The sequence below is a fragment of the Drosophila subpulchrella genome, chromosome 3L (assembly GCF_014743375.2).
Source record: "Drosophila subpulchrella strain 33 F10 #4 breed RU33 chromosome 3L, RU_Dsub_v1.1 Primary Assembly, whole genome shotgun sequence".
Taxonomy (NCBI): domain Eukaryota; kingdom Metazoa; phylum Arthropoda; class Insecta; order Diptera; family Drosophilidae; genus Drosophila; species Drosophila subpulchrella.
The window spans coordinates 19,457,188-19,481,044 of NC_050612.1; the positions used below are offsets into that span (position 1 = coordinate 19,457,188).

General features: G+C 45.1%; 6 protein-coding genes across 13 annotated transcripts; 1 reads left to right on the forward strand and 5 right to left on the reverse strand.

The window, feature by feature from the left end:
• Positions 1 to 21: 21 nt before the first annotated feature.
• LOC119555703 (vitamin K-dependent gamma-carboxylase) lies at positions 22 to 6,947 on the reverse strand. Of its 2 annotated transcripts, XM_037867356.1 has the most exons (4): positions 6,654 to 6,947; positions 2,205 to 2,798; positions 1,798 to 2,144; positions 22 to 1,503 (listed from the first exon to the last, which is right to left on the reverse strand). In XM_037867356.1, exons 2-4 carry the CDS (start codon positions 2,786 to 2,788, stop codon positions 419 to 421), a joined length of 2,016 nt encoding a protein of 671 aa, XP_037723284.1. In that variant the 5' UTR covers positions 2,789 to 2,798; positions 6,654 to 6,947; the 3' UTR covers positions 22 to 418. The 2 variants fall into 2 exon arrangements, with proteins under 2 accessions (XP_037723284.1, XP_037723285.1); XM_037867357.1 differs by lacking the exon at positions 6,654 to 6,947 and having other exon boundaries at positions 2,205 to 2,951.
• LOC119555705 lies at positions 3,151 to 5,698 on the reverse strand. The gene has a single exon (XM_037867361.1). The coding sequence runs from the start codon at positions 5,304 to 5,306 to the stop codon at positions 4,563 to 4,565; it is 744 nt and encodes a 247-aa protein (XP_037723289.1). The 5' UTR covers positions 5,307 to 5,698; the 3' UTR covers positions 3,151 to 4,562.
• Positions 6,948 to 8,825: 1,878 nt separating the features above from the next.
• LOC119554236 (vesicle-associated membrane protein 2) lies at positions 8,826 to 15,783 on the reverse strand. 6 transcript variants are annotated; one of them, XR_005219808.1, is made up of 8 exons: positions 15,737 to 15,783; positions 14,843 to 15,269; positions 13,949 to 14,019; positions 13,531 to 13,681; positions 13,243 to 13,401; positions 13,128 to 13,179; positions 11,755 to 11,857; positions 10,738 to 10,874 (listed from the first exon to the last, which is right to left on the reverse strand). XR_005219808.1 is itself a non-coding variant. In XM_037865070.1 (7 exons), exons 3-7 carry the CDS (start codon positions 13,975 to 13,977, stop codon positions 10,693 to 10,695), a joined length of 573 nt encoding a protein of 190 aa, XP_037720998.1. In that variant the 5' UTR covers positions 13,978 to 14,019; positions 14,843 to 15,269; positions 15,737 to 15,783; the 3' UTR covers positions 8,826 to 10,692. The 6 variants fall into 6 exon arrangements, 3 of the variants coding, with proteins under 3 accessions (XP_037720998.1, XP_037720995.1, XP_037720996.1); XR_005219806.1 differs by lacking the exon at positions 11,755 to 11,857 and adding an exon at positions 11,147 to 11,568 and having other exon boundaries at positions 10,761 to 10,874; XR_005219807.1 differs by lacking the exon at positions 11,755 to 11,857 and adding an exon at positions 11,147 to 11,568 and having other exon boundaries at positions 10,761 to 10,874; positions 14,843 to 15,272; positions 15,737 to 15,753.
• Positions 15,784 to 16,133: 350 nt separating this feature from the next.
• On the reverse strand, positions 16,134 to 17,420 carry LOC119554234 (methyltransferase-like protein). Of its 2 annotated transcripts, none has more exons than XM_037865065.1 (2): positions 17,102 to 17,420; positions 16,134 to 17,047 (listed from the first exon to the last, which is right to left on the reverse strand). In XM_037865065.1, exons 1-2 carry the CDS (start codon positions 17,323 to 17,325, stop codon positions 16,234 to 16,236), a joined length of 1,038 nt encoding a protein of 345 aa, XP_037720993.1. In that variant the 5' UTR covers positions 17,326 to 17,420; the 3' UTR covers positions 16,134 to 16,233. The 2 variants fall into 2 exon arrangements, with proteins under 2 accessions (XP_037720993.1, XP_037720994.1); XM_037865066.1 differs by having other exon boundaries at positions 17,235 to 17,414.
• Positions 17,421 to 18,016: 596 nt separating this feature from the next.
• On the forward strand, positions 18,017 to 19,277 carry LOC119554237 (protein big brother). The gene has a single exon (XM_037865071.1). The coding sequence runs from the start codon at positions 18,319 to 18,321 to the stop codon at positions 18,958 to 18,960; it is 642 nt and encodes a 213-aa protein (XP_037720999.1). The 5' UTR covers positions 18,017 to 18,318; the 3' UTR covers positions 18,961 to 19,277.
• Positions 19,278 to 19,472: 195 nt separating this feature from the next.
• On the reverse strand, positions 19,473 to 23,699 carry LOC119554232 (coatomer subunit alpha). Its single transcript, XM_037865063.1, has 3 exons — positions 23,591 to 23,699; positions 22,429 to 23,481; positions 19,473 to 22,371 (listed from the first exon to the last, which is right to left on the reverse strand). Exons 2-3 carry the CDS (start codon positions 23,372 to 23,374, stop codon positions 19,613 to 19,615), a joined length of 3,705 nt encoding a protein of 1,234 aa, XP_037720991.1. The 5' UTR covers positions 23,375 to 23,481; positions 23,591 to 23,699; the 3' UTR covers positions 19,473 to 19,612.
• Positions 23,700 to 23,857: the final 158 nt, after the last annotated feature.

Sequence of the window (23,857 nt, forward strand, 5' to 3'; positions counted from 1 at the left end):
CATTTATTATCAGTTTTATCACCCATACATTCGGTTTTATCGCACTGTTACGGTTTTCACATTGTCGGGATTCGTTTGATTGTATATTCTGGGTTTCACAATCCGTAAAATTCATCAGTTCAAGTATAAATTTTCATTAATGTACCCTTATTAAATGCAATTACTCCATGTAAATATTTTACCTCGGGATAGTGGAATATCGATGTGGATTTGTGAAGGTATAATTTAGATAAAAATATATTTACCCAAACAAAAGTAAGGCATATATGTAGTCCACTTTCCTTAAGGTTTAGATTAAAACAGTAATGCTGAAGGATTTAAAATATGAGGTTTTTATAAATGTTCTATTAAGTTTTGATTTCGAATCGAATCATGATCAAGTGAAAACCGAAACAGTTCCGATGGTTAGCCTTCACTTTCAATCTCTCTCTTTCACGGCCTGCGGAATGGGCACATCGTAGAGCAAGTGCATCAGGCAGTTGCCAATGTGGCCCAGAAACTGTTGGTAGTTCGCCACCCGGTGCTGGAACTCCTGCCACAGCGGCAGGATAGAACGCTCCTCCGTCTGCGGTTTCTCTATCGTGATGCCCTGCTCCAGCATTGTCTTGTTGGTGTATGTGAACAGATACGAAGCCGGTTTCTGGCCAATGGTGGTCACCAAGTGGGTGATGTTGCTCTCCAGACCGATACTCTTGCCGGCTGTAAGGAAATAGGCCTCCGGATCCCGCTCGTTCCTGTACCGCACGTTTCCCTCGAGGATGGTCAGCGTGCAGTTGATGAGGTCCGGGGAGATGAAGTTCGTCAGCGTTAGGCCAGGGAAATCGGCCACGAAAATCACATCGGAGTAGTTGTTCCAGGCCAGCACTTCGGTCTCGATGGTCCGCAACTTGGGCCGCATGTGATTCAGTTCGTTCAGCAGTGGTAGCGACCAGGAGGTGCTCTTAAAGGGCGACCACTTGGCGCGGAGTAGATCCACACGCGGATCAAAGGATCGCTGCTGGAAGCGACCATTCATCGAGCACCAGATGTCGAAGTAGATGGAGATGTTTTTCGCCATCTCTGGCTGTCCCTGGCGGAGATTCTCCTCAATGCACTTGGCATACTGGACAGCCATGTCTGCGTACTTCGTCCAGCGATCGTACTCCGTGAAGGCATACGGATTCAAGTTGTGCACCTGCCGACTCTCATTGTCTACCACCTGGATGGAGGTCTGCAGCGTATCGTACGAGTGCACCATCATGTCCCAGGAGTAGCCATAGAGGCCATTCGTCCAGTTGTTGTAACCCTTGGTGATGAAGTGAGAGTATGGCAGGAAGAGCTGTAGTCCGCAGTAGCCGAGGATTAAGCACGTGCGCAGTCTGGCCAGGATCCCCGGCTTGCCCAGCTCTTCTGTTGTTTCTTTTGGCTGGAGCAGGGGAGTCTTCGACCATCTGCTTATCCTCCTGGGCCAGTCGAAGCTGAAGAAGAGCGGCACCTCGGCCAAGCAAACCCAGGGAAACATGCCTGTTAAGGGGTAAGTTCGATTAGAATATTGATTTTTTATCGGTTGGTTATATAAATAGCAATATGAATATATTTGTTACGGGGTATAATTATTATAATTTTAGGGTTCCGTAAAGGAATAACATATATAAAACAGCTATAAATAAATATCCACTAGTGATAACTATTTAAAAATTGAAGAGTACCTTTCTTAAGGGTTATAGTTATTATAATTTTCTTGTTCCGTAAAGAAATTATAAGTGTGTGCAACCGCTTTATAGAGAAAATGGTTTTTACATATACTTTTTCACTCACCTATTATAAAGAGTCGGGAGTTCATGAGGTGAAAGCTTAGCATAAAGGGAGTGACCAGCAGGCGCGTCTTCTCCACTGTCATAAAAAAGGCAATGGACAGGTCGAAGAAGGCGGTGAACCAGTGCACGATCAGTAGGTCAATCAGCTCGGGATCAATCACCTGGCGGAATGGAGCAAAGACCCAGTGGTGGCTCAGATTGGACATTGCATAGCCCGATAGCCACTCCAGGGAGAATTTCTTTAGACCTGCATACGTGTACAAAACAAAGAACTGAAATTTAACGATGAAGTAGTTCCAGTAGGGAATACAGCGACTCCTTCGGGGATTTAGCCAGCTGTCCAGGGAGCTGGAAGTAAGGAAGAAGTTAGATATATTTTGATTGCAAAGATTATAGAGCTAATCAGACCAGTAGGACTCCGCCTGGGTGAAGAGCAGTAAGATCCCCACCAGACCGAAGAGATAGCTGTGGTTATTCCACGTCGGCTTGTCCAGCAGGAAGATGTACCAGTAGGGAACCAGGAAGGCCAGACAGCTGGTCCGGAATCGGTAGCCCAGCATGATGCCCCAGGCGCCCAGCCACATGCACAGGTAGACGCAGCCCATCAACGGATAGGCCAATGCCCGCATCCCGTTGAAGAGTGGGAAGTGACAGTGGAGCGGGTCTTGGAATCGCACATCCAGCTGCCCACCGCCTCGCTCCTCTGCAATGTCAATCAGCATGGCTGCTCCATAGAGCAACCTGAAGACGCCCAAGGCTGCTCCATCCACGGGTCTCTGTAGCCAGCTGGTAAAGCGGGACAAACTGGAGAAATTCCTAGGGTCGTGACTTAGGCAATCTCTGAAAAAGTTGTTCAGGAGGGAGGAGCCTTTGGCATCTGGGGGAGCTACTCTTGTGGGCGATTTATCCGTAGTCCTGGGAAGATCTTTATCCTCGGTAGAGTCCTCTGTGGTACTGGATTTCGTGGGCACCTTTCGTTTTGAGTTGGCCATTGTGCTTATTCTGAAAATAATATGTATAGAGAGCAGCCCGAAATTTTAAAAAATTCTTTGAAAGTTGTATGCCTACAACTATTGTCTACCCATTCTCAATCATGAGTATTAGATCTGAAATTGTACTCTCGACTCTTTCCAAGTTTTTAAAGCTCAAATGTATTACTAAGTTATAAATCCTCATAGAGTTCTTGTAGTTTTACTTTAAACTGAAATTCTATCTATTAAAATATCCCGTCTATCATTATAATAAACATCAGTACATTTATTCTTGAATATTACCAAATTTTTAAGAAGTTCTACATCCTCCTTCAGCATATTTCCCAATACCCAAAGATCCATCCACTTCTTCCTTTTCGGTATTTAATTTTTTTGTAGAATTTATTGAAAAAGTTGACATAAATACATGCATGCATATTGGTTGTATACTAAATATATAATATATGTGTTTTACATTTCGTTTGCTGACTCTTGCGTAAATATCTACGGTTCTGTTCGGATCGTTATCGCTGGCATAGAGCCTACGGAAAATATTGCTGTCGGGTTGGTGTAAAAAAATAGATCAATTACGAAATGTACATCCATTATACTCGGTCAGTGAGTTATTATTGCAACGGATTTGCCCAGCATCGTTTCGTCTCGAGTCCTGAACGTGTTGTGGTGACTGGGAGTCCTTATATCCATGATATGGAACACCGGGGAACTCCCCGTCGAAAACGCAAATACATGTATACTTTCGATCTGAATTTGAATGGGTTTCTAGCTGCTGGCCAGTGTCCTGTGCAGTGGTTCGCAAAATGTCCAAACGTTTTTGGGAACAGGAACAAGCTTTGAAAATGCCTCAAACTACATACATATACGAATACAATATAAATATAAGCCGTCGTCTGCTTGAATATACGATTTTTTTTGTTTTTGATATTGGTTACGGTTAAGTACTTAATGTGATAGGTATCGCACACGCGTCGTAATAAAATTTCTATCGATTTGGAGAAAGTATAACGATCTGGGTTTGAAATTTGAATTTTCGAATATTCCTAGTGCCCGGAAGTGAGTTTTGAAAATCAAAAGGAAAGTTCATTATTTCGGTGCCTGGTTAGTAAATGGTTTAAATACGCGCCTGAATAATCGTTTTTTTTTCTCGGTTTCTCAGTGTGTGTGTGGGTGTGTGTGTTTAAGTACGTTTAGCTTGGGTTTTCTTAGGTTTTCTCTCGTTTTGTTTTCGGTTTTACTTTAATTTAAGTACGACAGTTATGCATAAATGACTAATATTTTTGCTTCACATCTATTTTACTTGTGAGTTTTGCCATTAAAATACTTTTGGTTTTCATTATCGATTTCATGTTCGTTATTTACGCAACGCTAAAACATTTTAAAATGCATTTTCAAAGTTAATTCAATAAATATGCTTGTTGTTGGTTTTCCATTAGATAGGTTCTGTAAGCTTTTAAAGATCTAGACAATGTTTTCGAGTGTCGAAAATTAGCATACAACGGGGGGCACATAGTTGCTCCTCCTCCTTGCTCCGCCTGCTGCTCCATCAATGCCCAAGGGATTAGGGAGGGGGGGAATCCGCGTTGTAGTTGCAGTCCGTATAGCAACCCTTGGGTGCCAGGTCGCGATGCAGTTCCTCCTCCTCCTCCGTCTGTCCTCTCCCTGCGCAGGCGCACTCTCTCCTTTTTGGCTACTGCCTCCCTACAGCTGCTGCTCCTCCCAATCCTTACTGCTTCACCCTCGCCCGGTCACCGCTCTCCCGGCCGCCGGGCCCGTCCCTCTAGAGGCGGTTCTGGTTCAGCTGGGAGCGCGGAGTGAAGGGGCTGACCATCACGCCGCTGGGCCAGATGGCCTCGTTGAACAGCTCGTTGAAGCGGTAGTCCGGTATGGAGATCTTGAACTTGCAGTACGACAACTGCGACAGGTTGGCATCGTTCTTTACCAGCTTGGTGCACTTGACCAGGTTCTTGTTGATCTTCAGCTCCTCGGCCAAATGATCGATCACATCCTCCTCACTGGTGTTCGTGGCGAACTTGCCCACCTGCACCCATCGCCCGTAATCGCAAACGACCTGCAATCGATCGGAATTGCAATTGTTTCCCACCACAATGAGATTGTTCTGCTGCGGATGTTTCTTCCCATCCAGACCGCCGGCCATTCCACCGCCAACCACGCCGGCTGCACTGGCTCCCAGAGCCTGGAGCGGCTGATTGCCGAACTGGAAGTACTGCTGGTACATCCGGCCCTGGATCTGGTTGACCCCGTTGCACACCTTGTTGACCTTCTCCTCGATGGTGTGCAGCTTGGCGGCGAAGGAGCGCGGCGATTGGTTCTTGCACTCGTCGCAGTGGAAGGATATCATGGGATTCTTCTGGATCGCCTCGAAGAGCGCATCGTCTATGTTCACGCACGTGCGGTGGAACCGCCGCCGGCAGTCTTCGCCACTGCATCCGATGCTTGTGGCGGCCGCCTCCTTGGCGACAATTGATTTTTTGCACTTGGGGCAGTTGTTGTTGTCGGCCATGGTGATAAGCTAGTGATTCTGATTCGGATTTCGCCTCTGATTCTGATTCCACCAACTTTTTTCAGCCGTTTCGCAGACGGAAAAAGAGAATTCGAACTTCCAGGAAAAACACACGCACACTGTGGGAGTCGCAGTCTCACACACACACACAGAGTACAGTGGCTATTTGGTATATACACTACGGTGAGGCAACAACAACAATAACAATAAGCGATAAATTCGAGCGAAAGTCAAGTCGCCTCCTCTCTCCGCTCCGCCCTCTCTTGTGTAGAGTGTGTGTGTTGGCCGTGTGTGTGTGCGGGAAGAGTGCTGAAATCGGAGAAGAGAAAATCACGCAGGCGACCGAAAACTTGACAACCGAACGCTCCGAAGTTTGCAGACTGACTGTGCGGCCGATTCCGATTCGGATTTGGTTTCGGATTCGATTCGGATATGGATTCAGTTTCGGGCTCTCCACACACACACAAACAAACACAACACATAGCATACAACCCCCGAGAAAGCTGCCACGTCAGGGGTGGTTTTAACCACTATTCTCGCCATATGATTATGCCAACCAAGTCGGCTGGCAACCAGTTTTGCTTGGACTGCACCCACCCTGTTTGGACCTAGTTGGGATTGGGCCCCGTCTGCACGACAGTGTTGGAAATAGCGGGTAATTGTTGAGGAAGGATATTCTAGGCACCTTTTAAAGCTGTTTTACCTTTGATTTAAGCTCTGTCTCTAGACCCTTTCAGCTGTAAGTTCAGATTTTTCATTCAAATCTGATAGCAATTGGACATATCTGTTAAGTTCTATTTGAACAGTAAAAATGATCTTGAAATAAAAATACATATGCCCCTTTGTGACCTTAATGCCAGTTAATTTTATAATACTATAAATTTGGTTTTAAAACTGGTCAAAAAGTTACATACATAGTTTAACTACATTTTCTGCGGGAAAATTAAAAGTATTTTATAAAAGTTAAAGGAACCCTAAATTTACTATTCATTATTTTCATATCTAAAATCAGTTAAGTTGGTTTTGATAAAAACGGCTAGGTTTTATAATTTTAAAAAAGAAATTTAAAACTCTTACTTGACAGACCTTCAAAGTTTTACTTATAATTTTTGACTACTATATTGAAGAATGTAAAACCGAGACAACTTTTATTAAGAAAGATTTAATTACCCTCTTATATTAATGACTTTAATTACCTACGACTTAGTTTTTTTTTTGGTAATAAAAGACATACCTTAACTTACTAGAATGTTTTTAACCACTGTCACTCTCTTAATAAGAGATAACACTTTTGCGAAACTTTACAAAATGCATATAAAAATAAATCCTTAAAAGAGCTTTACTTACTTTGTATTGTTATTGCCAGTTAATATGAAAATGGGGTCAGCTTGACCCGACGCGTCGTTAAAACAAATCCTCGGCTTACAATCAGCTTTTCTCCGCCTCCAACTGGCTTACAAAGCCATTAATCAATTGCACACGCGTAATTTGTTGCACTTTAAGCAGTAATTGGAGCCATTAACCTGCAACCTGCAGCCTGCTCCCTGCTGAGCTCAACTTGCAACAGTTGGCCGTTTCCCGGATGACCTTTCACCTCGCGGACGCAGCGACTGGGAAATGGGAATCGGAATCGCGAGCAACACGGTCTGCCAACTGAGGCTGTGCGCAAAAGCTGCGCCGTATTTATACGCCACTCTGCTCCACTCGGAGATGCCTCCGCATCCGTGTCCACGTCCCTTGCCGTAATCCCTGGTGCCGCAGAGGGGTGGGCGAGTGATGTGGGCGCAGGCGGGGGTGTTGCGCATGTCCTTGCCGGGAAAAGGCGACGAAGTTAATAATAATAAACAAGTAAATTTCCGTTGACCGAGTGTTACGGCATTAAGTTTACCAGGCCTAGGAAAAGTAATTCTTACATATAGCCTTTTTTTTATATCAATCTAATGAAAAAATTTGTTAGGATAAAGATAAAAACAAAATATATAATAACCAATAATATTTGATACCAATCTACAGAAACATATATGTAAATATGTTAATTCAAAAGCTAGAAAGGTTCCTTTAACAAGTAAATAAGATATTACATTACTCAAAGTATTAATACAAAACAAAGAAAGTCCGAAAAACATATTTATAATAATAACACATTCCATACTGTTTTATTTTCCTCCCTGCACCTATATATTATGATATGATATTTATGTTTTTATATTTATTTTCAAAAGACCCTCTTTAATCTATCTCTAAATATACAATAATAGTAATAATATAAAAACAAAATATATAATAACCAATAATATTTCATACCAATTTACAGAAACATATATGTTTATTCATAAGCTAGAAACAAGTAGATAAGATATTACATTACTCAAAGTATTAATATTAAACAAAGAAAGTCCGGAAAAACATATTTATAATAATAATGCATTCCATACTGTTTTATTTTCCTTTTTGCACCTATATATTATGATATGATATTTATGTTTTTATATTTATTTTTAAAGGACCTTCTTTATTATATCTCGGAATCATTTAGATTTTTACTGACTGAAAGATAAAATTTGGTCATGTTAAGTAACTAATTGAATACAAAACAATATACCCTTAGTCAATATTTACAGGGTGTTAAAATGGCAGGAAAATGCAAATAAAATTTGCAGGTGTTGCGGCAGCAGCTGGGCTCTTCGCAGCTGTTATTGTTTGCCATCCGCCTCCAGGATTTGGCTGGCGGACACCTCCGGTAATTGGGTTTCATTAAGTGCTGGCTGGGATCCCGGGTTCAAGGAGCAACTGGAGCATCGAAGGGTGGTGTTGCCGTTTCCTTTGTGGGCCCTTGTTAGCGCTGCTCCAATTTCGCCGTCGCCTGCATTGTCAATAGATTTTAATCAGGTGTGGCAAGTGTGGTAAACAGGCGCCCTTTTCTCCCCCACTTGCCTTTTCCCCAGATATAAATGTAGGCTTCCCCACCGCAGACGGGTTTTTGTTTCCATTATCCTGTTTGTTATTTATGTATGCAGCCACGTGGGTTCGGTTGGTATATCGAAGCGTATCCTTTCCCGTAGTCAAGTGCGCAATTTGGCTAGCCGAGCGCTGGATAGTATGCTACACTTTTTGTGTGTTCCTATTTTTAGGCTGCGCTCCCTTTGTTGCTTAATTGGGAAAGTAATTCGGTCCCAGGTAACAATTAGAGCTCACATTGTTAAAGGATAAGTTCCCATAACTTTATTATGTCCTAGAAAATTTATATCAGTCCACTAGCAGGATTCTAATATAGTTAGCACAAGAAAATAAATGTAGAAGCATTTAAATCATTGTTTAAGTAAAGTCTTTGCTGTTGAAACATACAATTAGAAAGTAATAAGTATTTTTTAAGCCTCCCTTACAAGATTCAAGATTTAATAAATCCTAAATCGTTTTTAAGACTCCCATTAAAGAGAGTATATTCTAACCAATCAGAAACTGTTATCCGCTGTTGTGGAGAAGAAAACACAATGACATTTTTTTTATTTATTTATTTAAATAATTATGTATTTTCGGGGTGCAATTAATCATTAAATTAATTAGTAATATTATTGTTTATATACGGTTCATATATATATACTCTCATTTGCCGTCTGTGGTTTTTGGGGATTCTTATAGAGTTTTTCTTTGTTTTGTGTGTCCGTCTGTGTTTTAGTACGGGGATTACTTGCTCCGCCGCCCCAAGGGTTCTGTAATATCGCAGTGCAATCTTGGGAACCCCTGTTCTCCGTTCTCCGGGTGTTTTTCTTAGGTCTTTTTGTGTATACAATTGTTTTCTTATTTCCCTTTTTTTTTGTTTTGTTAAAATCCAAACAAAAATCGAAACGCTTTGCTAAACATTTGTCATTGGTTATTACATACATATATCGATTTATATCTGTTAATGGTTATATGCATGTGAAGTGTCTGGTTGAGTCTGAGATGGACATTGAACGAGATTCTAATAAGCTTTAAGGGCGACATATTGTACACGCTACGAATATTGCTAAAAATACCTGCATTCGGATTTGGATTTGCTTCGTTTTCCTCCCATTTAATCTCTTTGGTTTTTCATTAATTAATTTTTTCGATTTGTTCGTGCCCCAAAATTGGTTGGTAGGCAAAGCACTTTGGGCAGGCGCTTGTAGAATCAATTAGTTAATACATTAATCGTAGTTATAGGTTGTTTATATTCAGAACAAGGTGAGTACAATATGTGCTACGAGTGTTGTCTCAAAGTTATTTCTGCTTCTGATCGGCTATGAGGGGGTTATGGGTTTGGGGATTGGGGATCGGGTGGAGTGTGTGAGATCTAAATATCATATCGTTACATACACGTACATATATATGCTCTAAGTACCGCCTCGTCTATTACTCGTAACATTGAAATATACAAACATATGTCGTCGAGCTAAGTAAATCAATAAATCCTTTGGATAACCAACGTATTGTGTGTCTAGCGCTTAATTTAATCGTTGAACTGTCTGGTTTCATCTTTCAATCGAAACTGTTTTTCAAACACAACAGTAATGATTGCACATAAACATAATTCTGCAAACAAAATCGCTTTGTATATTTTGACTAGACTTTAGGTTTCTGGTTTCTTTCCCACTTGTTTGTATTTTTCAGCCGACTACACTTGCTCTATATATAAGTAAAGTTCCATGAATACATTTTTAACTGTCAATCTTATATGGCCTGTCGATTTCAAACATCTTTTTTGGATTATACATTTCGAATATTCATATTTGCGTAACTTTACTTAGGAACAAAGCTGAGATTTCTTTGGTTTTGGGTCTTGTTCCGAAATAGTTGTTTTTCGTTTTAGTTTTTTTTTTTTGTGTTTTGTCTAGTTGATTTGCTAAGGAAACTGAGTTCAAAGAGCTGCGAACATCGGGAAGCGACCGCCTGTCCTCCTGCTTCCACTGGCGCTCCTTGTTGCCAGTGCAGCGCAGAGATCCAAGTTCCATATTTCCATATTGGGTAGTACGTGGTTTAGAGAGTCACTCGTAATATTCAAGTTCCATATATTTGTATTTGTATTTTTATATTTTGTATTTATATTTATATATACCGTTTTCTTTTATTTTATGCATGAAATAATGTAACCATAAACAAATTAGCAACAACTTCAATTTGTCCGGAGCGTCTTCTTTAGATTTAGTATTAATATTATGACGTAAGTTACTTAAAACCTCTCACACCAACTCGTGCACATCGATCGTCTAAGTGGAAATTATTATTGAGTTTTCATTGCAATTCTCGAGATTTTCTAGTTTAACTGAGTTTTCCTTTGTTTTTTTTTTTTTTAATCTGGTTTCGCCCGCCTTTTTGAGGAGGGGGCATATTTTTAATCGAGAAGCGTTCGTCCTTGCAGCCAGATTGCTTATACGCCGCCGTGGTCGCCAGCTCCTGCTGCCCCGCCGTCCGATCCTCCTGCTCCTGCCCCATCCACCAGCGACGACTGTCCTCCGGCGGGCTGCTGCGGCGGCGGCGGCGGTGGCTGCATGTACTGTGGGGGGTACTGGTACTGAGGCGGCTGCTCCCCGCCTATGAGGCCAAGTTTATCTGTTACAGGGAAATAATACAGGAATTAATCGGGTAAAACACAAGGTGCTTCAGCTCTCTTTAGCCAATCTCAGACATCGATACACGAGTATACGCCATAAATATTACACTTCAATGGTTAAAAGCTCACTCATGATGGGATAATAATATAGCAATATAGTGGACATGGGATGTGGACAATGGGACAACTGCATCGAACGAATATCAATATAGTTATGTACATTTAGGCAGTCACAGAAAGCTGTCTTCCCTTGAAACCTCCTCCCGCTTACAGTGTATCAGATTAGAGCGTTTTTGTCAATGGATTCAAATAGAGAGTGTGATTAATTTTGACTATGGTTCTACGGATGCGGCTTTTGGTGGTTAATCGATGGCTGATTAGTTTCTGTTGTTGCTGTTCGGTTGGTGGTTTTCAAGAGAGATCGTGAGCGGTTCTATTGTCCAGTCGCCACTTCATCCGACGGACTCTGTGGTTGTTCGGTCAATTTCTCGGCCAATGGTTTCTCGAGTGTCGGTGGTTCGGATTTTTGATTTTGTGTATGGTGGTGTGGTTGTAGTTGTTGTTGTTGTTGTAGTTGTAGTTGTTGTGGTGGTGGTGGTGGTGCTGATTCTGGTGCAGTTGCCGATGCCGGAGCCACCTGCTGCTGCAAGGCAGGAGGCTGCGGAGCAGCATTATCATCCGACATGTACGGTTCTACGAGAAATTGTTTCGGTGAGTTTATGTTTTTGATTTGCTCAAAAGCAGATATAGTTGATCACAAAAAAACTTAAAACCAATAGAAATTTTGAGTCATGTAAAAGAAATGATTTCTTCAACGGGTGCACCTAGCGATAAACGTGGCGTATGAGTAATAAATAAAAGTTTGCTCTCGCTTTTTACCTCACACACAAAGTGTTATTTTGGGGTAAATTGTTTTGCTTATGGTTAAGAAAATTGTACAAAGCTAAAGCTCTTTCAGTGTATATTTATTCTTCGTCTTTCTCTGTAATTGTTCAAAAATATGGTTCAGTGTACAGAAAGAGTGTATCAAATCAGGGTGAAAAGTGAAAACATTTAAGAAACAAAGGTAAAGCAAGTAGAATATGGCAGTACTTTATGCTTTTGCTGTGGTTCGGTGGTACAAGTAAGGCTAGCTCTTTCGATCTGAAGGCCGTTTGCGTTTTTGAGTTGAGACTTAGTATCGAGTAACGAGTTTAAAGAAGGTACTACGTTTACTGGGTAACTGGATTCGAGTTTTTTGTATATATTTTACAAAGGACATTTGGCACAATCGTGTGTCTGTGGTTGTGGTGCTGCTGCCAATATCAGAACGAAACAAACGAAAGACGGATACGGATACGGATAACGAAACACTGAACAAACCACAAACTTTACGATTACTGCTTACGGGAGTTACGCTAGCTATTTGGAACTTAAGGTCCTACGGTCAAGGCTAACGGGTACAAACGGATATCGTCGGTCCATCTCCACCACACAGGTTGCCACTTCTCGGGAGAGCCGCAATCCACATGGACAGAGATCAGAGATCCGATATCCGATATCCGGAGTGATCACAACTTGATTACGGGTTGGGCAAACGGCAACGGAACGATAACAACACACGACACGACTTTCAGTGGGCATCAAATCAAATCATTACCGAACCTGTGCGTATGCTCGTATGGAACCAGATGATGTTGGGCTTGGGCATATATATAGTACAATACAAATATACCGCATTTAGTTATTGTTCTATTGGTGGTTGAAGCGCATGACATGATATGAGATCGATCGATCTATATAGTTATGGAAATTTCGCAAGGCATCTAGGTCGAATCGGTTGAGCGAACGATCAGTTGGACTGTGAGTTCGGAGCTCTACTCATAGCAGTTGTAAATGAGTCTGAATTTGGTATCGATTTTTTGTTCGATTGGTTCTTATTGGGTTGATTGATTGACTTTTGATTTGGTTTCGATATGCATTGCATTGCGGCTAAGTTACTAGTTTCTTATGGAATAGTTAGTTAGCAATCTACATAAAGTTACCTAGAGAAAAAAATGACGGAATTAAGAACGGAATTTAGATTCGGTGTGTAGAGAAACGAAAGCGCTAAACCAAGGCAAACTCAAAAGACAAACATAATTGGGAAATCTTGAAAGTATATTTTCGGTTCTGTGTGTGGATGAGTCGACTGGCTGTGGGGGTCAGTATCTCTAGGGGGTGTGTGTCCCGGTAATGAGTATACGAAGTCGGGCTAGGATCTACCAACTTACTTGCAATAATGCCCACGACAACCAGGCCAATCACGCCCATGATGATCATCATCTGTGGGAAGAAAATCAAGGTTAGAATTCGGTTTAACAGAGGCTATGGTTATTGCATATCCACCTTCAAGTTCTGGAGCCAGAATTTCCTCTTAAGCTTGCCCGCCTGCTGCTCAAACTGCGAGGCACCCTGCTGCAAGGCATCGGCACGATCGTCCAGCTCCGACAGCTTGCTGTCACGCTCCAGCACCTTCTCCACATTCGTGCGCATGATGTCCACGACCTAGTCGGGAAAATAGGGATTTAGTGATTTAAAATGGTGTACGTGTAACCGCGTTTACATACTACTGATCATAGTGTTCTAGGTCATCCTATTTTTAATAAAGTCATTCTTATCAATCCCACAACTTACCTCATCGACCTGCGCCTGCGTCTGCTGCAGACGCTTCTGTGCCGCAATCTGCTGCGGATTGTGTGGTCCGCCCACAATCTCGCCATCGCCGCCCTCTCCGGCCGGAGCTCCGGAATTTGGTGGTGCATCACCAGCTGGTGCAGCGTCCGCCCTACGGGATGTAAGGTTATCATTAGTCATTCGAACATCGGTGGGGACAAAAATAGCAAGGACCAAGACTAATCAACTCCCAACGGGGGCTCTCAAATTAAATACATCACTTAAATTACACAAAGATTGGGTGTTCGGGTGGGGGCTTATACGGTAGGACTATAGTTTCTAGCTTTAATCGAAACATCTCGAAGATACGTGTGGGCTCTATAGACAGTGCTGGAGTATATTTCTAGCCAGCTACCCTTTGAATAAGGAGCACACTTACGGTTCCTTGTTCTTGTCTTTCTTGCCCATCTTAGACCCCCAAACTTAGACCTTTACCTCGTCCTTTGAGCTCTGCGGGGGCCAAAGGAAGGGAACTTATTAATCGTAAATAATAATGCAATTTTTTGTGTGAAATGAAGTTTATAAATATTGAAACTAAGTTTTTTTAAATTTTTGCTATGATTGTTGTTTAATTTTGTATATGGAACAAAAAAATTGTAAGGATCTTAGGTTTAATGATTAATATCCTAAATAATATCTTAGTATTATTTGAGGCAATGTGTTAAAAGTTAAATGTTATTGTCAAAATGTCTATTGAAACCAATTTCCTTTTGTTATTTGCCCACAAAGAAAAACAAATCAATATCTGAACGCTACCCCTAACACCGGCAACATTGAATTTGCTTATATAGGAGATTATTTTTAGAACTGTGAATTTTGCCTGAAAGTGAAATATCTTCGGAAATGCAATGGATATGAAAGTAATACTATGTATTATTGTAGCATTTTTTATTACTCATATTTTAAGTGGTTTTAAAGAAACCCAAATAGGTGCAAATGAGTTTGCATGTCCTGACTCACTGGTGCGAAACGTGTTTTTATTGATTTTGCGGTGTGAGAGACTTGGCCATGTGATGCGGCAACGTCATCGCCAAGTGAATCATGACTAGTGAGCCGAAATGGCGGTTGCAGCTGCTCCGGTTCGGGTTTCCTCTGTATGTTTTACGTGTCTGGTCCACTTGGACAAATGACAAATGAAATGGGCGACCCATGCTGCGTATACTTAATGCGGCTATCAAATGAGCATTCCCTCTGTGCGAAAACCCAATGGGGGGAATCCCCAATCCCCCATTCCCCCGCCGGAAAGGCAAATCGATAATGTCCATCCACTTACATGGCTCTGGTGGCTGTGTGGTTGTGGCTGTAGTCGCTTGGTGGACCTGTGGTGGCCTCAACAAATTCGGCTGGCGATGATTAGGATGAAGGTACTCTATGCACTTGGCCTCTTTCGCTGTCTTCCACTGCCGCAGGTCGGGATGGAGGTGGACTGTGGGTGTAGGTGGTGGTGGGTGGTGGTGCAGCTGAACTCTGTTTCGTTGTTTTTGTTCAAGAGGGTTGCGCTCTCAGTGCCGCCCGCTTTCTCTCACTCTCTCTCTCTGTCGCCAGAGCTTTTTCGCCCCCAGTCGTCAATGAAAATTCACTCCACTCCACGGGGGGATTGGCTGGATCTGGAACTGGGCGATGTGTATGTGTGTGTGTGTGCGGGTAACACTTGCCACGACAGCCTTTCGCAGGAATTTTCTGGCTCAGCGCTGAAACTGCTGCTGAATAGAGTGCGAAAATAGTTGCAATACTATTTTTAGTATATCGGCTGGTACTTGGAATCGGGTGCTATGGGTTGTTCTATTCAAGGACCAAAGAGGGCAATTTAGAGGGCAGCAACACACGCCCACCTAGATGGGCATGTACTTTCCTATTTCCGTTGCCTAGCCCCAGGGGCACTTTAAAACTATCTTCAAACTGCAAAACGTTTTAAAAATAATTTCAAGTGTCCAACTGGTCTCGGGCTGAAAAAATAGAAAAATCAATGAAATTCTGTACGACAAAGGTTTTGACTGCCTTGGATCGACGTTCTTAGCTCGATTTTCCTGTTCCCTAATCAACTATTTTAGCACTCTTGATGAGCAACACATTAACTACAAATTGCACAGCTATAGTTTAGAAAAAACTATGCTTAAATAATATTCTTAGAATTATTTTACGCAGCACAAGGAAAATTTTCACTTACGACGTTTTTGGCCAACTGCGAAAACTTGCAGCTTTCCTAACTGTTATGTGTATTTGGGGAAAAAGCTGCCTGGATGGTCAGAAGCGATTGGTATTCCAGCGAGAAGCTTTTCCTTGGCGATTTCCAAGTAGCGAATGCCAAGGGGGTGGCAAATTCAAAGGCAAGCCGGGCTTTTTAGTCAGGACTTAAAGAAAATATTTTTAAAATAAGATCTAACTAGCTAATCAACAATTTGGTTGCAATAATTCCAAATTTGTTAATTAATTAAACAATATTAAAATCCTACAACCATTCATTCTTTGCAGACTTTATTTGTACTTTAAATTTGTATATTTCTCTTAAGGAATCCATAAGGTTTAAAGCACACACTTTAATAAGTAAAAAATAATGTTCTGACTTAGTAACAGTGATTATTATATATATATATTATTAATGCAATGCCAAGTGCCATTTTCACTACTCAATTTTTCTCTTATGCAAACTAGAAACTAAATGTACTAAAGCGGTTTCCTGAACTTTGTCTGTATCCAAACGCGGTACATCTTCAAGCCCCGACCGCGGTTGACCTGCAGCCTGCGGTCCACAATGAGCTGCTCCTCCTTCAGCCCCGCTTTGGTCATCATGCCCCGCAGTTCCTCCTCCGTGAAGAAGTACACCATGGTGCCATCGCCGCGCACGTAGAAGTTGTCCTCCAAACACTTGCCGCTTTTGAAGCGCAACTGTGCCAGGTCATATCTGCCATAATCCCGGAAGAGTAGCATGCCACCTGGTCGAAGGTAGCGATAGCAGTTGTCCAGCACCCGCTGCATTTTCTTCGGCTCAATGGCGGACAGCACAAAGATCATTACGATAATGTCCTGTGAGTTCTCCTCAAAGGGCACCTGCCACTGATCCAGCGTGGCATCCATGACGAACACCTCGCAGCGCTTCTCGTCGAACTGGGGTTGACTCCGCAGGATTTCAATGGCCCGGGCGGAGAAATCGCAACCGGAAACCCTTAGCTTCTGCTCAGAGCTGTACTGCAAGAGGGGTAAAATAGTGTTACCGACTCCACAGCCCAGTTCGAAGATGCGGCGGGGTTGCTGCTCCGCCGCATCAGTGGTCAAAGGAGCTAATTCTGGGAACTCTGTGAAGAGCCAGTGGCGATCCTTAAAGAAGCGGTTGTCGTGAATGCCGTAAAAGGAGTCCCAGAACTTGGGTGCATCCGATTGGAATCGGTCCTTCTGCTCAGCCTCCATCTTGCTGGCCGAGTTTTTGGCCACCGCCGCCTGGGCGGCCAGTTCCTGCTCCTCGTCCCATTGCACGTGGTCCCTGGGGATCGAGAATTAGAGGGTTTTCCATGAGCCATGAACTACGGATAGGTACCAGGCATTAAACTCGAACACCTCTCGCACATCGGTGAGCACCCGGCTGCCCGCTCCGGCTGGTTTCTTACGCTGGCGAGTGTGCTCCCAAGTTTTGCTGGCCAATCTCCGTAGGATTTGCATCCCATATTTACCAAGCATTGTGCTTGAAGACGTCGTCCGCGTCCGTGAGCAGGCGAGTTCCGAATTGGGGTCGCTTCTCGTTGTCCGCAGTGGGGGTCTCATTCATATCGGCCAGGAACGTGGGTATATAGCACCTGTTGTTCCTACCAAAATTCTATATTTTGTAAACACGCCGTGTGACCGTGATAGCCACCATTCAAATAATACCAAGAAATACCAAAACATCTAGTATTTTTGAGTCGCTGGAAAACTGAGTCGCGCGGGAAATCAGGTTCTCGGTGGTTTTCTTTGTTTTCCGAAAAGTATAGCTAATAAATGTGTACATAGTGTGCCTAAGTATGCAGGAGAGGCAAAAGAATGTCTGTGCTTTGAATTTTCAGCGGAAAACTCCCAAAAACTGAATAAAAAAGTAGAAAAGCGGTGATTTACGAAACAGCGCTGCCAGACCGTCGAAAAGTGAATGTTGGTTATTTCTAGGGATGTGCGCGTGCCTTAAAAGTGTGCATGGTGTGAGCGAAGTAATATTTAAAAAATAGTGTATTGAAAGAAAGTATTTTCATTAAGGAAATTAACTGAAATAAAGAAATTAGTTGCGGTAAGTTCTTAAGTGTTACAAACACCCAACGTACAAATTATCAGGGGGAACAATTATTAACTGTGTTTAAACGTCGCATATATCTACTTTAGTTTAAAATATTATATATAAAGAATAATAGTGCTTAAAAACACTATTATTTGATCACGCGTTTCAGAGTCGTGTCCCATCTCTATACTTTCCGACTCCACTTTTATCCCAGTGGCAACGCCGCGTCAGTTGGTATATCAAAACCGCAAACCATCCTTTTTGTTGTATTGTGCGTTGTTTTTTGCGACGGAGGCGAGAAATTTAAACAATTAGCATTCAGTGTGCTGAGACACAAACGCTTATTGCGTACACGTAGAAGGCCCGTCGAAGGAGCTCCCGAAAGAGACCCCGTTCAGTGAATTGTGTTCCAGGGAGCATTGCGTATACGCAGAGGTCTGCAGAAGAACCCACAGAAACAGACCCCATTCCAGCGTTCGATCCAGCGAACGAGTCGCGCTTAAACCGAGAAAATGATGAACGAGGCGGCCCTGGCCAACATGATTCCCTACGACACTATCGGATTGTACGAGCAGCCCAAGCCGCGTTTCATCTTCAAGATGCCGCGCGTGGTGCCCGACCAGAAGTCCAAGTTCGAGAGCGACGAGCTCTTTCGGCGGCTCAGTCGGGAGAGCGAGGTGCGCTACACGGGCTACCGGGAGCGCAGCATCGAGGAGCGTCAGGTGCGCTTCATGAACGGCTGTCGCGAGGGACACACGGAGGCCAGCTTCGTGGCCTCGGGCACAAATCTGCAGTTGGTCTTCAACGCTAACCAGAATCCGTACCTGCACGACAAGGAGTGCGACTTTGACAAGGAGCACGGCAAGGTGCACATCAAGTCCTACTTCATTATGAACGGGGTCTGCGTCCGCTTCCGCGGCTGGATGGATCTGGAGCGGCTGGACGGCGTGGGGTGTCTGGAGTACGACGAGCGGCGGGCGATGCATGAGGATGCCATCCTGCGGGATCAGATCGATCGCTACAACCAGCGACTGCGCGAATTCGAGGACACCAAGCGCGCCTACCGCGACAACCGACAGGACGAGATGGAGGCGGTGCGACGGGGCGTTGCCTCCGGCGGCATTGGCGTCGGCGCCAGCATGTGGCGCCGTTAGTTAGACCTGTGGACGGCGCCAGGGCCGTCGCATCCGCAGCTGCAGCTCCAACAGCAGCAGCCGCATCACCAGCAGCTAGAGACTCAATTCGCGAATACTCAATACTTCATGGACAACTGAGAATGCTCCGAGCCCCTTGGCGGGGCCTCCCCTTGCGAGATTTCAATACGATTACGTTAGACACGCTCGAATAATTATGCTCTTAGACTAGTGTTAGATCTAATGCTTACTTTACGTATGCTTTTATGGTATTATACTTACAACTTAGTGTGGAATTAGTGTCGTATCTTTAACTAAAATACATAATTACTAATCGATGCCGCATTATTCATTCTGGGTTTTCCGCTGTGAGGCAGCCGGATTGAGACAGGGATGAGTTTTGAATAGAGTTAAGATTTTTAAGAGCTTTTTATATGCAAATACAGTAGTCATCGTCTAAGAGACTCTTTAAATCGTACGAAACCATCAATTTGCATTACATACAGTTGCTTATATAGAAGAAAACCAGTTGCTTGATTTGATGTTATACCATTATAATATACAGATACTGAACTTGATACATAATAAGCAAGAATCGTGTAAAACTAAACTAAGGGGTCTCGCTTGGCGTGGAGGAAACGTAAATATTAGAAAGCAAACAAGCCTGTCCGTCCTAGCGGAATTGCAGATTGGAGATGCGCAGTCCGATGCTATCCTTGCCGATCTGGCTCACCTCGCAAACGGTGCAGAGACTTCCCTTGAACTGCGGGTCGTAGGAGGAGGAGCAGAAGGGACAGGTAACCTCGGGTTTGCCCCTGTACAACGGCTTCCAGCTGATACCGCAGATTGTGAATGGATTGAACTCCTCGTACTGCAGCTGATGCTCATCCACGGGGTTAACCTCGCAGGCCTGCAGGATCTTCCGCACTTGCTGGGCGACATCTGGGCGAGGAGCCAACTCCAGAAGACGGCGGGCAAAGGAGGCGGCCGTCTTGTAATTCTTCAGCTTAAAGAACATGTTGAGGGCGGTACGCAGGGTGAGGATTTGGTGCACGGGCTGGAGCTTGCAGTGTGTGAAGTAGGCTGCCATCTCGCACAGACGCTTTTGCTCCTCCAGCGTTGACTTGGGCATGCCCTTGCGGACAGTCTCCATTTTCAGACCAACGATGTACTCCGCGCAGATCCTAAGCAGCTGCTGGGCCTCCGCCGTATCCAGTTTCGTGTCCACCACCAGCAGTGGAATGCTGATCAAGATGGAATGGAACTTCTCCACTGCCTCGGAGAACTTGCCAGATGTCGTTAGTTGGTATCCAGCCTGTAGACGCGCCACCAAATCGTTAAGCTTGATGCCCACCGCCGGACGCTGCAGCTTGATGTTTGTCTCAGAGAAGTTCCGCAGTGGGTAACCACTTAACGATTGCAGATTCGGATTGGCCGTGAAGCTGGTGCGAGAGCAGGCGTAGTTCTGCAGGAAGAGTGTCTTGAATGGCTTGAAGTTGACCACTCCCAGCTGGTCGTGCAGCAAACGGAAGGCGGTCTCGAAGGATCCGGCCTTGACATGGTCCAGCACCAGAGGCGAGTTGTTTGCCCATTGTTGGGCAGGAGACAAGCCCTTGTTAGGCGCCGCATAGTAGTTGCTATCAAGGGCAGAGGCCTTTATCTTGGAGGCCAGCTCCTCAGGCACCACAAGATCGTCATCGCCCACATCCCAGCCGGCTCCATCTTCTCCTCCTGCTCCACCTTCTCCATCGTTACTCAGTGCATCGTGCATCTCCTCATCGCCGTCCTCATCCAGACCCAGATCAGCATCCGCTCCCCAGCCATCACCGCCGCCATTGTGCTCGTCCAGCACTGCAGCATCGGCGTTGATGTTCAGCGCCTGGCGGGCAGTGGCGCTGGATCCAGCCCTGGTGACCATGGCGCCTTCGAAGAAGCCCTTGGAAACGGACAGCAGTGGCCAGTTGGTCTCCAACTGCTGGATGGGCACTGGTGGCTGCAACAACTGAGCGTTGGGATTAACTTCGGGAAGTGTGTTGCCCTGCGATGTGATCGTCTCGCTCAGGGACTCTGTAAGGTCGTCAAATCCATGGGTAGCGGCTGTGAGATAGGCCAACGAAAGTTGTCCGCAATTCTTGAGGATGTTCACCCGCTCCTTGACGTCACCGAGGAGCAGAGCACCCTGGTACTGGGCGGAGACATCCTTGCGGATCTCAGCGATCTTGTTCATCTTCTTGAGCTTCTCCAGGTTGCCGGTAATCAGGTAGAGGAAGCTAAGCTTGTCAAAGTTCTTGGTCCGCTGGTAACACATCTCCACCACCTGGTGGTTGCCTTGAAGCAAGGCGCTCTGGCCCAGACGATCCCAGCAGTCCTTGTCATCCAGAGCTTTGGCTGCCTCCAGGGCAATTTCGATGTTGCCGCACTCCAAAGCCAGTCCAAATCGCGTTTTCTCGTCCTTTACAAAGTGCAGAGCCACCTCCGGATATCCCTTCTGCTGCAGGTAGGCAATGATGCTCTGGCCCACCAGACGGGCATTCCTCACCATGTGCAACACCTCGTCGTACTTGCGCTGGATCAGGGCCAGCTTAAACTTGTACTCCGTGGGATCGATATGAAGCACGCGAGTGCGGCACTCACGATCCAAGCAGAACACCTGGTTGCCCTTGACGCGAGTCAAGTAAATGGGCAGATCCAATGTTCGGATAATGCCGTGGTCTCCGTTGGTGATAGCGTACTTGATGTGGTTGCTGGTGGTGTAGATGAACACGCCCGACTCGTCCCAGGCGCCAGACTTCACCCGACAGTTCTCCTGCACAGTGCACAAGTACTGCAACCTGCGGTCGCAGATTGTCACCGAGTGCTTGCAGAGCAATGCCACCAAGGACATGTCCGGAGACCACACCACGTAGCGGCACTTGGCCAGCTTGATGCTTCCAACGGAGACAAGGCGTTGGACCTCGTACAGAGTGACGAACTCGGGATCCCGGATGAGCAGCATGCCCGTGCCGGCATAGAAGATCTCCTCGCAGAAAGTGGGCAGCTTCTTGGTCACCTCGTTCTTAAAGTTCTTGATCACCAACTGCTGGTTGCGATCTAGCACTGCAAACCGATTGCGGGCCACCCAGATGGCGGTTATTCCAGAGCTGCGCTTGCTGTCCGACTCGCTCTGGCTCTCAGTGTCCTTGGGAATCTGGCACAGGTCGTAGGTGCTGTTCTCCAGGTTGTTGGTGCGCGTGCATATGAGAACGGCGTTTAATGCAGGATTATACGACATGCTGTAAACCGGCGACTTGCCCGGACGCAGCTGCATCACTACCGTGTCCTTGGTGGTGGTAAAGTCTAGCTTGCGCAGGAAACGCTCCTTTACGTAGTACAGAATGTTGCCGTGCACGGCGTAGGCGGGACGCTCTCGCTCCAACTTGAAAACCACCATACCTGTGAAAAGGACAGACAATCTATACAATAATCTCTAAAATATCTTGATTAAATCACCTCCATCGTGGCCAGCTGCAAACAGATTTAAGGTTGGATGCGCCGTGAGAATCCAGAAGCGCTCGTTGTCCCGCCGGAATGTGAAAAGGCACTGGCGCTTGGTCATGTCCCAGACGCGAATGCTGCGATCCTCACCGTTCGAGAGGATCAGGTCCTGACGTGGATGGAACAGCACGCTGGACACGTTGTTGTAGTGGCCGCGGCAGGTGTCCACCTCCCAGGCCTTGTACTCGTTCATTCGCCACAGCTTCACCAGGCGATCATCGGCACCGGACACAATCAGTGGCAGAGTGGGATGGAAGCTGGCCCAGTTTACGCCACGGTCGTGGCCCTCGAGTACATGCTTGACCACGGCATCCGCTTGGCCAAACAGATCGGTGGCACCCGGATGACCCTTCAGGTGATCATCGAGGCCTCCGGGTCCGGGAGCGACGTTCTTTTTGCGCAGACCCGAGATGTCCCACACGCGAACCGTCTGATCTAGGGATGCAGAGACGATCTGGTCCTCCGTGGGATGGAACTGGGCGCACATTACATAGTGGTTGTGGCCCGTCAGCACGCAGATGCAGTTGCGCGACTGCCAGTTCCAGATGCGGATGGTCTGATCGTCGGAGGCGCTAAGAATCCACGGATATTCGTGGTGGAAGGCTACCGTGCGCACGTAGTCCAAATGGGCCAGCAGGGTGAAGATGCAGCGGCGCTGCTTGTAGTTCCACACCTTGATCTTGTAATCATCTCCGCCGGAGACGAAGAGGGGCATCTGCTGGTGGAAGGCCACGCCTCTCACCGGTCCGTCGTGCTCGTCGAACTTCTCGAGGAGCGTGTGCATCCGGTAGTCCCACAGCTGGATGACGCCGCTGTGCAAGCTGACCAGGATCCAGGGCCGTTTCGGGTGGAAGGAGAGGCCCTTCACCCGCGCCGACTTGGACTCAAAGTTGGTCAGCATGTTGGCACTTTTTCCGATTTGCCTGTGTATGTGTCTCAAAATGGGTTCCTCTTCTGGCTGTCGGCTTTTCTTTCAAGCGCCCTTTTTCGGTTGGTGCGGGCACTTGCCTGTATTAATATAAGAAAAAGTAGGTGTGTTGTATTATTATCCGCTATTAGGATTATTTAAAAAACACGTAATCTATTGCCAACAATTAATTTTATGAAAAACACCAACCAATCGTTGAAATTGTGACACGTCAATTATCTTCTTCTTCTCAGCGCAAACAGGGTTGTCAACTGCTGGCAGGGATGCACTGGTTACCAACGTATTTGTACGCCATTTGTAAACAAAGGGTGTTTATCAAAAATACAGTTTTAAATTTAATGTCAATTTATTAAATTCCTCAAAATATATGTTGTATTTTGTTGAAAATATTATTAAATTAATTGGATTGGGTGCGTTATTGTTCTGTTAGTTGTGTTGTTATTAACTTTTAGTTGT

Coding starts and splice junctions, on each gene's coding strand:
- LOC119555703 (XM_037867356.1), bottom strand. CDS start 2,788: ATGGCCAACTCAAAACGAAAGGTGCCCACGAAATCCAGTACCACAGAG. Junction 2,145..2,204: donor ACCCAGGCGGAGTCCTACTG/GTCTGATTAGCT, acceptor CCTTACTTCCAG/CTCCCTGGACAGCTGGCTAA. Junction 1,504..1,797: donor CTCCCGACTCTTTATAATAG/GTGAGTGAAAAA, acceptor ACCCCTTAACAG/GCATGTTTCCCTGGGTTTGC.
- LOC119555705 (XM_037867361.1), bottom strand. CDS start 5,306: ATGGCCGACAACAACAACTGCCCCAAGTGCAAAAAATCAATTGTCGCC.
- LOC119554236 (XM_037865067.1), bottom strand. CDS start 13,977: ATGGGCAAGAAAGACAAGAACAAGGAACC. Junction 13,180..13,242: donor TCTGGCTCCAGAACTTGAAG/GTGGATATGCAA, acceptor TTCTTCCCACAG/ATGATGATCATCATGGGCGT. Junction 11,569..13,127: donor TGTCGTGGGCATTATTGCAA/GTAAGTTGGTAG, acceptor AATTTCTCGTAG/AACCGTACATGTCGGATGAT.
- LOC119554234 (XM_037865065.1), bottom strand. CDS start 17,325: ATGAGACCCCCACTGCGGACAACGAGAAGCGACCCCAATTCGGAACTC. Junction 17,048..17,101: donor GTGTTCGAGTTTAATGCCTG/GTACCTATCCGT, acceptor CTCGATCCCCAG/GGACCACGTGCAATGGGACG.
- LOC119554237 (XM_037865071.1), top strand. CDS start 18,319: ATGATGAACGAGGCGGCCCTGGCCAACATGATTCCCTACGACACTATC.
- LOC119554232 (XM_037865063.1), bottom strand. CDS start 23,374: ATGCTGACCAACTTTGAGTCCAAGTCGGCGCGGGTGAAGGGCCTCTCC. Junction 22,372..22,428: donor TGCAGCTGGCCACGATGGAG/GTGATTTAATCA, acceptor TCCTTTTCACAG/GTATGGTGGTTTTCAAGTTG.